Source organism: Lycium ferocissimum, unplaced genomic scaffold (assembly GCF_029784015.1).
Source record: "Lycium ferocissimum isolate CSIRO_LF1 unplaced genomic scaffold, AGI_CSIRO_Lferr_CH_V1 ctg19684, whole genome shotgun sequence".
Classification (NCBI taxonomy): Eukaryota; Viridiplantae; Streptophyta; class Magnoliopsida; order Solanales; family Solanaceae; genus Lycium; species Lycium ferocissimum.
In genome coordinates this window covers 1-13,005 of record NW_026718579.1, presented here as the reverse complement: position 1 = coordinate 13,005, position 13,005 = coordinate 1, and the positions used below count along the sequence as shown (strand labels likewise).

At 36.4% G+C, this 13,005-nt stretch overlaps 1 protein-coding gene across 1 annotated transcript; it reads right to left on the bottom strand.

Annotated features, from left to right (window-relative positions):
• Positions 1–7,059: 7,059 nt before the first annotated feature.
• Positions 7,060–9,109, bottom strand: LOC132042996 (uncharacterized). The gene is made up of 3 exons (XM_059433493.1): positions 8,721–9,109; positions 7,378–7,572; positions 7,060–7,258 (listed from the first exon to the last, which is right to left on the bottom strand). The coding sequence occupies exons 1-3, from the start codon at positions 9,107–9,109 to the stop codon at positions 7,060–7,062; spliced, it is 783 nt and encodes a 260-aa protein (XP_059289476.1).
• Between the last annotated feature and the right edge of the window lie 3,896 nt (positions 9,110–13,005).

Here is a 13,005-nt window from a genome sequence, read left to right as displayed (position 1 = left end):
TGTTCATCATAATATGCTCATCATAGTATACTTATCATAATACTTATCATAACTCATCATGATGCATGCATAGAGACTTATAGATAATCATACTTTATCAGGGTGACATAAGGTCGTGGACCCTCGATTTCATTATGGAGAATTCATAAGCATTCTGTCTCACCTTGAAGGAACGAGCATAAGGTGAGTGTATATAATGATCAACATCAATGGATTATGGATAGCTTCATTAGCTTTATGGGAACTTCATATCATAGACTATAGCATCTCTAGACTTAAGATTGTCATTATCATTATCATACTCGTAGCATATCTCTTATCTCATATGGCTATTCATGAACAAGAACTCATAGTTTTCTTGAAGATGGGACATTCATAAGAAAGGAGAAAATTCATGCCATAAGATTCATGCCTTAGAAAGAAAGGGCTAGCCTCACATACCTTTGTCATTTAGCTACTATATTGCTTGCTCGTTCTCCTTTAATGCACTCGTTTATACCTTCAAGGGAATTCGTATCGACATTAGCTAGACAATTATAAGAACGGGCTTACTAAATCTAAAGAAAATTGGGCAGCATTTCCTTTGTTTATACTACTTTCCGTCATATTCCATATCAACTCCCAACATTCATAACAACAATCACAATATCATAAACAATAAGCATCATTCAATTGCATTGCCCACAATTCGTAACTTCACTCCAATTTCTCCATAATCATGTCCAAAATCCGTTATCACGTTCTTTCTCATACAATACTTATTCCGTGTTCTAAATGTCATTTATAACGTATTTATAATCTCAACATATCCATTTTCATGATTCAATCCAAACTACTACTCAACAATAGCAATATTCACACATTTATGACCCATTTTCTATACTCTTCTACAATCCAAGTGTTTCAACCTATCAATACCTCAAACAACATGGAAAGATCATGAAACTCATCTTAGATGATGGAGGAACAAGCCTTGAATGGCAATACACCTCTTGCACCAAAACCCTATTTCATCTCTTTTGGGATTTCTTGGTTTGGATGACTTTAATGGGTTTCATACACTTGATTCACTTCAATTCTTGTTGTTGATCTTTGATTTCCTTTGTTTTCTTGTGGATGAGATATATGGAATGTTCTAGAGGCTTCTTGAGTTGTGGAGGAGTGAAGATGAAATGAAAATAAATGAAAGAGAGGTCCCTTATATTAATCCCAAACCTGTCCCGACCAAGATCTACGGACCAACATACGGTCCGTATGTTTTCTACTGGCCGTATGTCTGGCCGTAGATCTGGTCCAGTGAGACATGTTATACTGGGCTGAATCTACGGTTGGACATACGGTCCGTAGATTTTATACGGCCAGTATGTCTGGCCGTATGTTTGCCCAGCTTTCCGAGACTTGTTCTCGTCGACTCGTTTGATCTCCGATCCTTATGGAACCTTCTTAACACTTGTCTAACACCTCAATACCAATCTAAGGAATGTTATAACTCTTCCTTAAAGCATCGTTAAAACATCAGTAACTCGATACTCATAAATCATGTCCGACACACAACATATGAATTGCTTTCCTTAACAACTTCCTCTCCTTATCTTGAATGTCTTTGGAAATCTTAATTAGGACCCTCAAATGCTATTTCTTGCTTATCAAAACCTTGTATACATTATACCTTTCGATGGCCTATTCACTGTACGCTAACAGGGAATTTTCTGAGGTGTAACAATATGATTAACTTAATTAAAACAGGTGAATTTCATATTCAGAATAGGGAGTACCTATTACTTTACTTCTTTTGTTCTGTTCAGTTAACAATTTCAGTTTTAGATTATATATACATGTTTATTGATTTGGGCTGCCCTTTCCCGAGTACCCCACTTACAATTCTTTCCTTTAGTTGCTTTACATACCAGTACAATTCAAATGTGTTGACGTCCCTTTTTGCGGGCCAAATCTTGTGATGCAAGTAACGATTTACAAGTCGACGATTCTTCGCTAGACATTCTCGTAGCAATCGCTTGGTGGCCCAGCCTTCTCTCGGGGCGTTATCATACTTTCGGCCCTTATAGTAGTTCGGCCGAGGTATGCGGGGCCTTATCTCGAAATGCTTAGTACCAAGATTTTATAGGCTTCATAGACTATCGTCCACTACCAAATGTTTAGCTTTTGTGTTAGCCTTTGTTGGCTACTTATTCGGACTTTCACTTATTCAAAGATTTTCGCATTTATGATATCTCGCCGATTTTAGTAGAACGAAAGTGTTAATGTTATTTCGTATTCAAGTATGCTTGATATCACATGTTGATTCAATACCGCTTGGTTCGTTCGGTCACACGGTCGGCACCGAGTCTCGTGTTACGCCCGTGCCATGGTTTGGGGGCGTGACGCTCGTAACAACTCATGTTTAACTTTGAGTTCACAAATCTATTCACACATTTTAACCATCAGAACTCACATCTAGCATTAAGACAGGCCAATACATTTTAATCAAATATGATTAAACGCAAAAACAAACGATATTCTTATTATAAACTTCAAGCTCTCTTTTATCATCACTTCTGACAATAATTAGTTTAAAATTGTCTCATATCTATCTATCACCTAGACAATAGTGGCGATTGCCCATGTGAATAGAACAATCTTTTTTGTCTAACGGACATACTTACACTTGAAATTTATGTTCTAAACATAAAAACCCATCTTATGTATATGAAACTACAATAATGAATACTTTAGGCATCAACTAACATTTACCTCAAAATGTAGTTTTTACGTGAACATGAGCAAGAAGTATAAGAAAATATAAATAAATCAGCACTATGCAAACCCAACGATATTATATCTTTCATAAGCAACAAATGCTATGGTTTTTTTAATAGGTCTAGTACCAAGTGATGAATAGAGATGTATTTCATGTTCACTTCTTTATGTACAACTATGTATTTGACACAAAATTACACTTAATATCAATATATTTCATCTTCTCATAGTTTTTGGATCTTATTTGTAAGCTATTGAGATTAGAGTATCACACTTGATTACCACCAGTTCAATAGCACTTTCTTGTTCACCCAAAAAGTATTACCAGAGAATGTTCAAGTGCAAACAACTTCTTGCACAACTACTGAAAGTGATACAAAATCACCTTCCATCATCAGTAAGGATAATAATTGTTGCTTGCTAGTCAACAAGAAATATGATGCCATTATTTAGCATGACGAACATACTCAGATTTAGATTTTCTCTAATATAAATTTCCTTCTCAATTCCTTAACAAGATAAGGAGTATCCTACTTTGCCTTTAAGATACCTCTGTATCATCTTAACTGCTTTCTAGTATTATTATCTGGTGGAGTATGAGGACACATCCTCTCACTCAAAATTTTACCACTAGAAATAGAGGTATTTATGTATCAATAATACATGATGCTTCAAGCCTTATGCTTGAGTTTTATAACCCTTTGTTCCCAATAGCTTTAAGACCCAAAATCTCAATCAACTCCCACTTGATTTGATTTCATGGACTCTATTTCAATTTTCATTGTTGAACTATTTATCCTTGGTAGGGTATGTAAGAGCCTACATTACACTATGTAGCTCTTTTCATCAAGTGGAGTAACTATATATGCTTCCTCTTCAATCTCAAATCGATGAGGGAGAATGCAAGGACGACTCGTTCGTCGAGGTTGAGATTGAAAAATTGATTATCAATTAATTAGTTACTCCCACTGGGACCAACAATATTAAATGGATTCACGTTTGATGGTATATCCTTGTGATAGGAACATTTCCATTATCACCAACTGAATCCACCTAAATCCATTCGAGTATATGCAGCGGAAGCAATTCGGTCTGTAGTTTCATAAAGAGAAAAGTCATGACCTATCTCACCCTACTTAAAAAATTAATCCATCACGTGATCCAAATTCAGTTACAGTGTTATAGATGTTCACTTATGAACATGCTACATTTTGGAGTGTGAAGAGTATCATGAATAAGTACAATTTCTTCCCCTTGGAAGTAATATTCCTCAGCAGTGTTTTAAAAGGCAGTTTTGCGAGCCCCGAGGTGGGGCACTGGAAAAACGCCTCGGGGCTTACATCTTAGTTCTATGAGGCTTATGCCCTAAGCGCCCAACTGTACGCCTGAACACGCCTAACGCCCATCGCTCGAGGCTCACCTAAGAGTTATTACATATATTATGTCAAATTCCCGCTTAACATTATTGACCCTCGTAATTCTTTGCTAAATGAATGATGCTTAATAGTTCTCTTCATCTATAGAAATGAGACGATTGAGAATAACAAACCGTAGTATTGCATATTTACTATCTGAGGACACTATGAGGGTGGATATCACTTAATCTTTTTTTTTTAAAATACATAGCCAAATTTTACATCTTCAATTATCATTCGTCTTCACTTTTTTTTTTTTTTTAATAAAGCCACCCAAGCTGGTGGTAATTTTATTGATAAAAAACAATTTGTACAAACAAACACACAAAATGTGGAAACATAAAAGATAGAAAGTGGAAAAATGCTAAGATTACACAAAATCCTAATAACACTATAAGAGAAAAACTACTCTCCAAGGGCCTTGAGTTGTATCCATTTTTCACACCTACTAGTCTCACAGGTGGAATGGATCAAAATCTCTTGAAGAATTCTTCAGGCAGTTTTGGTTATGATAATCTCCTCATGCAGTGAATGTTAGAATCTACAATCACCTAGCATGGATAAAACTAATTCAGATCATATGAATCACTGATGATACTGCATCATTCAGTAAACTCAACTGTGTATCAAACAAAGGCACTTGTAAGACAAGTTCTGATCATTTGCATCCTCAATAAGCATACCTATAGCCTTGTATTTGATGTTGTACTCAGTAACAAATAATGTGAACTTCCCACCAAACATAGCAGTGCCTTCAGCAGATTGAACAATCAATTTAATACCACTCACTGAAGTCAAAGCTATGCTCAGTTTGATCCCTTCCCAACACTTAATGAATTATATTGTTTGTCTTGCCTGTGATCTGAATCTAAAATTAGGAGTTTGATCCTTTTCCAGATTGATTAGCCTTCTTCTTGATGAAGGAACTTCTTGAAAATGATGAAACTGTATTATACGTGCAAAATCAAAAAAAACAGGTTAGTGAAATAATCAGCCAAGCAATTCCCTTCACTCAGAACATGGATCACTTGTATCTGTCAGCCTTCTCTCAAGTGTTGGATCCTCTTTACCACCAGTGAAATACTCCATGGAACCTCCCAAATACCATCTAAAATCTTCTGCATTGTTCAGGAGTCTGTTTCTACTATTAGTGGCAAAAAATGACGATGAATACAACATTTCACCCCTTCCTCAATTGCCACATCTTCAGCTATAAGATTTGTAATATCAGATAGTCTCCTTCCCCCTGCATACATGAGATCACCACTATGATTCCTTATGGAAAAAGCTGCAGAACTTGGCCTAGGATTGCCCCTTGAAGAACCATCAGTGTTGCATTTGAAACTTCTATTTCCACATTACTTGTTTACATGATATTGGCATGCTGAACTTCTCTAAATGTTGAACTATAACAGGCCAGCTTCTTGGTAAATTCTGTATCCATGGAAACTTCTGTTGTGCAAACAAATACATATTCTTGTTAATCTCATATAACACCTTATTGACTGAGACTGAACCTCAATGTCTCCATGTGTTTCTACTTTTCAAAATTTGCCACAAAATCAGAGCTGGAGCAGCCTGATATAGAGGTTTCAGCCAGGCAACCACTGTTGTATTCCACCATTTAAAAACTGTTTACTTAACCTGAATAAATGGAGCTGAGATTCTTGCTGCAGAACAAATAAACCTCCATATTTTCCTTGCAAAAGAACCAGTTAGGAAAAGATGATTAAATGTTTTTGGCTGAGTCTAACAACACCAACATCTTGATGCTATGAAAATGTGCATCCTTTGAAGCACCTCATCAATAGGCAATTTATAGAACTAGATTCTCCACAGAAGCAGTGATATTTTAAAAGGCAGTCATTTGATCCAAAACTTTGCACAATGTGGTAAAACTTGTTCTCTTTGTCTAATATATCCCCATGCAGTAGCATCGACTGAGAAGTTTCCTATACTTGTAAGTATCTATCTTGGTTTATCTCTCTCTTGAATTCTCACCAATTCCCTTAGATTACTTCTGATGAGCTCAACTATGTCATTGGGTAATATATCCTGCATTCTTGTTATATTCCAATGATCACCTTTCATTAATTATTCCAAGTCTTCTGTTGTTCCATCTCTGTGAAAATGGGAAGGAAGTTTATCATGCAAAGGCTCCAATCTTTGACCAGTTGTCAAACCATACTAAAAAGGATCCATTATTAAGTTCCCACCATATATGTTGCTCCATTTCACTCCTTGCTTCTAGCATCAACTTCCAAGTTTGAGATTCACCTTTGTATTGCACCTTAGTTGGTTTGAACCTCTTGCAATAGTTGTTCCACATGAAGGTAGACCAGAGAGAGTTGCTGGTTCTAAATCTCCACCAAAGTTTGGTGCCAATTGACTTAGAGACATCAAACTATGATCTAAATCCTAATCCACCCTCATTATTTGGATAACACAACTTGGACCATTCAGACCAGTACTTACATCTGCCCTCCTCTTTGTTTTGCCAAAAAAATCTATTAAACAGCTTATGCAACTTGTGAATAACACACTTTGGTGGAACCATTGCTGATAATAGATAGATGGGAATGCTTTGTAGAACACTATTAATCAGTACTGCTTTTCCACCAAAAGAGAGCACTTTTCCTTTCCAAGCCTGTAGTTTATATCTAACCTTCTTCATTACATCCTTGTAGAGCAGCTTCTACTTTCTTGTATGAAATACTGGACATCTAAGATAAGTAAAAGAAAATTCCCCCCTAGTGAAACCAGTAGTATGTTGCACCTCTTGAATCAATTCAATTGTGACATTCTTATGCATGTAAAAAGCACTTTTATCCACATTAATTTTCTTACCAGAAACAAGTTCATACTCATGCAAAAGCCCCATAATTCTTTAAAGAGACAACTTTTCAGCAGAAGCAAACACAATAGTATCATCAACATAAGAAAGGTGATTCAAATTTGAACTCCACTTAGGCATCCCATATCCTCTAAACATACCATCTTCAAAAAGAGAATTCAGTGCTCTAGATAATACCTCAACAGCCAATATAAACAAAGTAGGTGATAGAGGATCACCTTTCTTTACACCTCTTGATGAATGAAAAAAACCATGAGCCTGTCCATTTATGAGAATAAAATGCCAATTATTTGCCATAATCCTCCAAATCATATCAAGAAAGATATTTGCAAATCCCATCTTCTTCATCACCTGTCTAAGATAGTTCCATGACACCCTATCATAGGCATTGCCATATCTAACTTTATGATCACATTTGTTGGTTTTCCTCTTTTTCTAATATCAGGAACTAATTCTTGAGTAAGCAACACATTTTCAATAATGTTCCTGCCTTTGACAAAACTAAATTGATTTGGCGATATCAATGAAGGCAAGATGGAATCCAACCTATCATGAATAACTCTAACAATGACCTTTTTAATGAAGTTGCTCAAATTGATGGGCCTCAAATCAGAAAAAAAGTGTTAATAATGACTTTCTTTGGTAGTAGTACCAAGTTTGTATGAGTGACAGATTTTGGGAGAGTCTGTCCTTCATAGAAAGCTTTCACCACATTATAAACATCTATGCCAACAAGATAAAAAACAAGTTCAAAAACAACTCTTTTCACTTTCTCCAAAAGGCATAGAACATAATGCAGAATTATGCTTCTATGTTACACTCTCATGAACATGTTCTAGAATGCTATAATCTGAGGAAATAGCCTCTTGAGCTGATAAAAGTCAATTGCTGCAGTTTTAATGTGATCACTATTGGTAATCCAATCTCCTTCTCCATTTTGAATTCTAATAATTTTCAATCTCTTTCTTCTTCCATTAACCAAACTATGAAAGAACCTAGTATTTTTCCTCTTCTGAATGCCATTGAATCCCAATTTTTTGTCTCCAAAACTCTTCCTCAAAGTGTAAGTATCTCTTGAATTTTGCTTGTGCTTGTTGTAATACCATCCTATTAACTTCATAAGGATCTTCTTCAAATAGTTGTTCTTTAATCTTGACAATATCCTCTCTAATAGTTAACTGCTTGAAATACCCCCAAAAGTCTCCCTACTCCATTTGGAAAGAGAAGTTTTTAAATTCTTCATCTTTAGTTTGAAAGTAATGAAAGCATCTCCTATATATTCAGTCTCCCAATTATGCTCAACTGTTTGCATGAATGAATCATTTTCCAACTAGAATTTGAGGAACTTAAAAGGCTTATGAAAATGTTGAAGCTGTTCTCCTGCAGTCAACAAAAGAGGTGCATGGTTTGAACTAGTTCTGGATAAATGCTCCATGGTCAAATTGCCAAACCATTCTTGTAAATGATTATTCACTAATATTCTGTCCAACCTCTTGAAAATACAATCATCACCAGCTCTACCATTCCACCAAGTAAAGGGGTTGCCTCTAAATTCAACTTCTATCAACTCACAAGAATTCATGCAAAAAGCAAAATCTTCAAAGAAAAATCTTCAACCTCTGTGTGATACACTGGTAATCCTCCAATTTTTTCCTCTTCATTCATAATGACATTAAAATCTCCCCCCAACTAACCATGGGAAATACATATTGTTAGACAAGTTATAAATGCTATCCCACAGCTCCAATCTTTCATTAGCATCACATTTTGCATATACCAGTGTAGTAATTAGGACCTTACCACTATTCTGCAGAAATAATTTGATGGTAACCTGTTGTTCTGTATCCATTAAAACCTCCACATCTATTCCTTCATTGATAAAACACCAGATCTTCCCATTACAATTATGATTTGCCAAGCTCATACCCAATCTTCTTTTGTATCTAGAAATATGCCTTGAGTCTTGAAAAGGTTCCATAAGTGCAATCAAAATGAATTTGTGATGTCTATGCAACATCTGAACTCTATGGAAATCCTTCTGAATATTCACAGACTTGATGTTCCAAATGAATGCTTTTAACATCATTAAGAAGTGGCTTTAGAAGCTGCACCTCTTTGTGGAAGAATTCTGGATGGTTGAGATTCTCCGATTTTATTATTTGCTGATGTATTTCTCTTAGAAAGAGATCTGGTGTCGTGCAAATCAACATCATTCATATTCTTTTTACCTTTCCAGCTGTTTTTGCCATTGTTCACTGGTGATACCCCTTCATGTCTAGGAAGATCACTCATATGATGCTCAATGTCATCCAGCTTCATATCTTACATGACTAAAGTATTCTCTTTCAAATCTTATACACTCTTGTTCTGGTTTTCCAAGACATTCAAATTATGAGACACTAAAGCATGAAGTTTCTTATTTGGAGAATATTTCCTCTGCACTAATAAAGTATACATATTCTCCTTCAAAATCAAACTATTCCAAACTGGAACTTGTGCAGGTGAATCTGAATCCTTATCAGTAGTATATGATGTAGGTTTACTAGGATAACAACCAACTACCATATTTCCCTCTACCTCATAGCTTATAGCATGCTTCCCTACTATTTCTCCAAGTTTGGGATTTTCAGTCCCAACTTCAGCCTTCTCCTCAATTTCTGCAAGAAACTTGTCTGCATTATCCATGACTTCATTGATAGACTCATATGTCCTGAACTTGTCACCAGAGCATGATCCATCCTCTTGATCTTCAATAAGTAAAAGTGCCTTACCTTCATTATGTTCAAAGTTAAAACTTGTAGAAACAACATGCTCCCCTTGTCACAATGTAATATTTCCTTCAACCTGCTTGGAAGAATCAGAAAGCTCTTCTTGTGCCATTGCAATAACATTTTGTAACCTTGCTTCAGAAACTTCCACCTCAATATAAACTTCTTTGATCATATCACCCACCACTTCACTATTATGAGACTCATCAGGTTGATCACAGTTAACACCTTCTAACACTTCATTCTTTTTATCATCAGTAAGTCCTTCCTTCAGATCAAGTATATCTGAGTCTGAACACCGGATATGTTTTAATTCAGCTTCATTAAGCATCTCCTCATTATTGATCTCTGCAGGCTCAGAAGCATCAGCATCAGCTGCACATCCAAGCTTCATCTCCTCTTCATTGTACACTTTTACTTCCTTGTCTTCCTTAACATGATCTACATTATTCACACTGTTAGTACTGCTTATCTCCACTCTTGGAACCTGTACACCATCCCCACATGCTTTCTCATTATTTAGTTCAGACACATTAAAAACTTTCACACCTTCTGAGGTATCTCCGTTATTAACAACCGTATGACAGATCTATTCTTCATCCATCTTAAGAATTTCCAAATTTTCAGACAAAACAGAAGAATCAACAGATGTATTATCCTCTTTATTCACTTTGAGCACATCTAACTCCTTGTCATCTGATTTTTTGCTTAAGTTCTCCACATTGTTGACAGTGTTCACCGCCACCCCTAACTTATGCACTACATCCTCAGAAGTCTCATCATTACTATCTTTTGGAACATCAACAGAAATATTATCAACTGGTTTTGTCACTTCCTCACTATTAATCTCTACAGGATCAATAGTATCCATATCACTTTTGTCACGACCCAAACCGATGGGTCGTAACAAGTGCCCGACCACTACTGGCCAATCACTCCTATTCTTGCATTTATTTCTCTCTGACTATCATGGGCCCGCACATAATCTGTATCTGAGCTGTATTGTCTCCTGGACAATCAACACAAGAGACACCATATCGAAAACTCAATAAACAACACACATATATGTAAACATACATATCGAGAGTAACAACAAGCCGATTAGGCCACTGAGATATACATATATTGTACAACAAAATGAACGCCGTACGAGGCCGCATAATATCATGACTACATATCACACCGTTTTACGTACCTACGAAAAACAAACAAGTAGAAAGGACGACAAGGCCCCGCCATACCCATATATGTACATAACAAGATAAAGATATGCGAAAGGAGGCCGCAGCATTTACGGATCAACGGAGCGTACTAACTATGCCGGAGGGGAGGTCCTACTCTTCGTGAATCGTCTCGTCGGCTACCGACCTGGCGGGCATGAATGCAGCATCCACAAGAAGGGACGTCAGTACGAGTAATGTACCGAGTATGTAAGGCATGAACAATAATATAATAAGACATATGGAACATAGCTTGAGATAAGGAAATAACCTGTACATCAGGATGCCTCTTAGGGCGGATGCCATGCATACTTAACTTTCTTTGAAAAATATTTCTAATACATGTATACATAAAATAGAACATATCATATTGCCGAGGAACGTCGGCTCTGATCCATTTAACCACATATGTCCCGCGTCCGGGCATCCCGCGCTCGGGATAATATCATATCATATTATACCAACTGATCGTCTATAGCGCCTCACCCTTTTTTTCATATTCCCCATATACATATACATATATCATACACATATATCTTATAAGCAGCATGCATGAGAGCCCAAGGAAATTTATGTCTCTATCGGAGTGACGTAAGGTCGGCAACCTCCGATTATATTATGGAATAATCATCATCGCTTTGTCTCGCCTCAAGGAACAATTATTATAAGGTGAGACTATCAACGAAGAATAACATTAAGAGAAAACATAGAATAAGATCATAAATCTCATAAGGCGCCAATTCATATACTTTGGAATCTTTAAAAATAGTCATCATCCATGAATAAAATTGAGAAATCAAGAAATAGCTTTAACATTCTTATATCGTCAAATCGTAAACTTGGAACCTTTGAACACAGAATCATCATCATCATCATAATCATCATAGGAAAATATTCTCATCTTTGACATCATCGTTATCATTGTGAAAACAGGTTCATCGTTATTATCATAAGAGCTTACGGAGCCATAAATCTCTGATTTAGAAAATACGAACATTTTGGAAAACATTTATGAATTATTAGGAAAGGGATTATGCCTTGCGCTCATAAACATCTAACTTTTGAAAATAAGGAAGATATGGAAACGTTTATGAAGTCATAACATAGGAATCATGCCTCTCAAAGAAAGGGACGAGCCTTAACATACCTATTTAGCCTCCTATTAGCTACGCTTATGCGTCCGAGCTCGCAAATCTACATTTAAAAGGATTTATACTAACGTTAGCCTCTTTATCGCACACTTGTTCCAAGTTTCAAATCAAACTATTCTATATTCTGCCGAAAATCGGGTAGCATTTCCCCTGTTTATATGCCTAGCCCGAATTCTTAATTCAACAACCAACAACAACACAACAATACCAACATTAACCATAATATTTCCAATACCAAAATACTTCATAAACATCCCATATGGTGTTTGTCCCATATTTCCACCACAGAAACATTTTATAACAATTTTACAACTCCTTCTCCGTAAATAAACTAAGATTAACGTTAATAGAAGGAGATTCATACCTTTCTCTCAATAATATTTCCGTATCTTCACTTCTCCACTTTGAGCTTAAGCTATAACGTGCTGCTATACAGTTTTGTAGTTGCAACTATATGCCGTCTGGACTGGGTTTTGGGAATTATACCTGGTTTTGGGCTTAAAAGTTTATGTGGGAAGCTTGGGGAAAATTCTGGAAGGTTTGAGGAAGTTTAAGTGTGTTGGTACGAAAGATTAGGGGGAGTCCCCCTTTTTATAATTCGGCCCGTGGTGAACACTGACCAAACTTAAAATTGCTCGGCGCGATTGCACCGCGCAAGTGGAGCGTTCGCGGTTACGAGTTACTGTGTCCCACCGCGCGCGTTCGTGCCAGCTTTTGCGGCGCGTTTGCTCAAGGTTATTTCTGCGGACAATAGATCTTAAAATGCGTATAACATTTGTTCCCGATATCGTATGAGTGGACCTATGGTTGGAAAGCTCTTTTAATTATATACAACCTTTA

Coding starts and splice junctions, on each gene's coding strand:
- LOC132042996 (XM_059433493.1), bottom strand. CDS start 9,109: ATGTTAAAAGCATTCATTTGGAACATCAAGTCTGTGAATATTCAGAAG. Junction 7,573..8,720: donor AACAATATGTATTTCCCATG/GTTAGTTGGGGG, acceptor TATTCATGATAG/GTTGGATTCCATCTTGCCTT. Junction 7,259..7,377: donor CATGGAACTATCTTAGACAG/GTGATGAAGAAG, acceptor TCATTCATCAAG/AGGTGTAAAGAAAGGTGATC.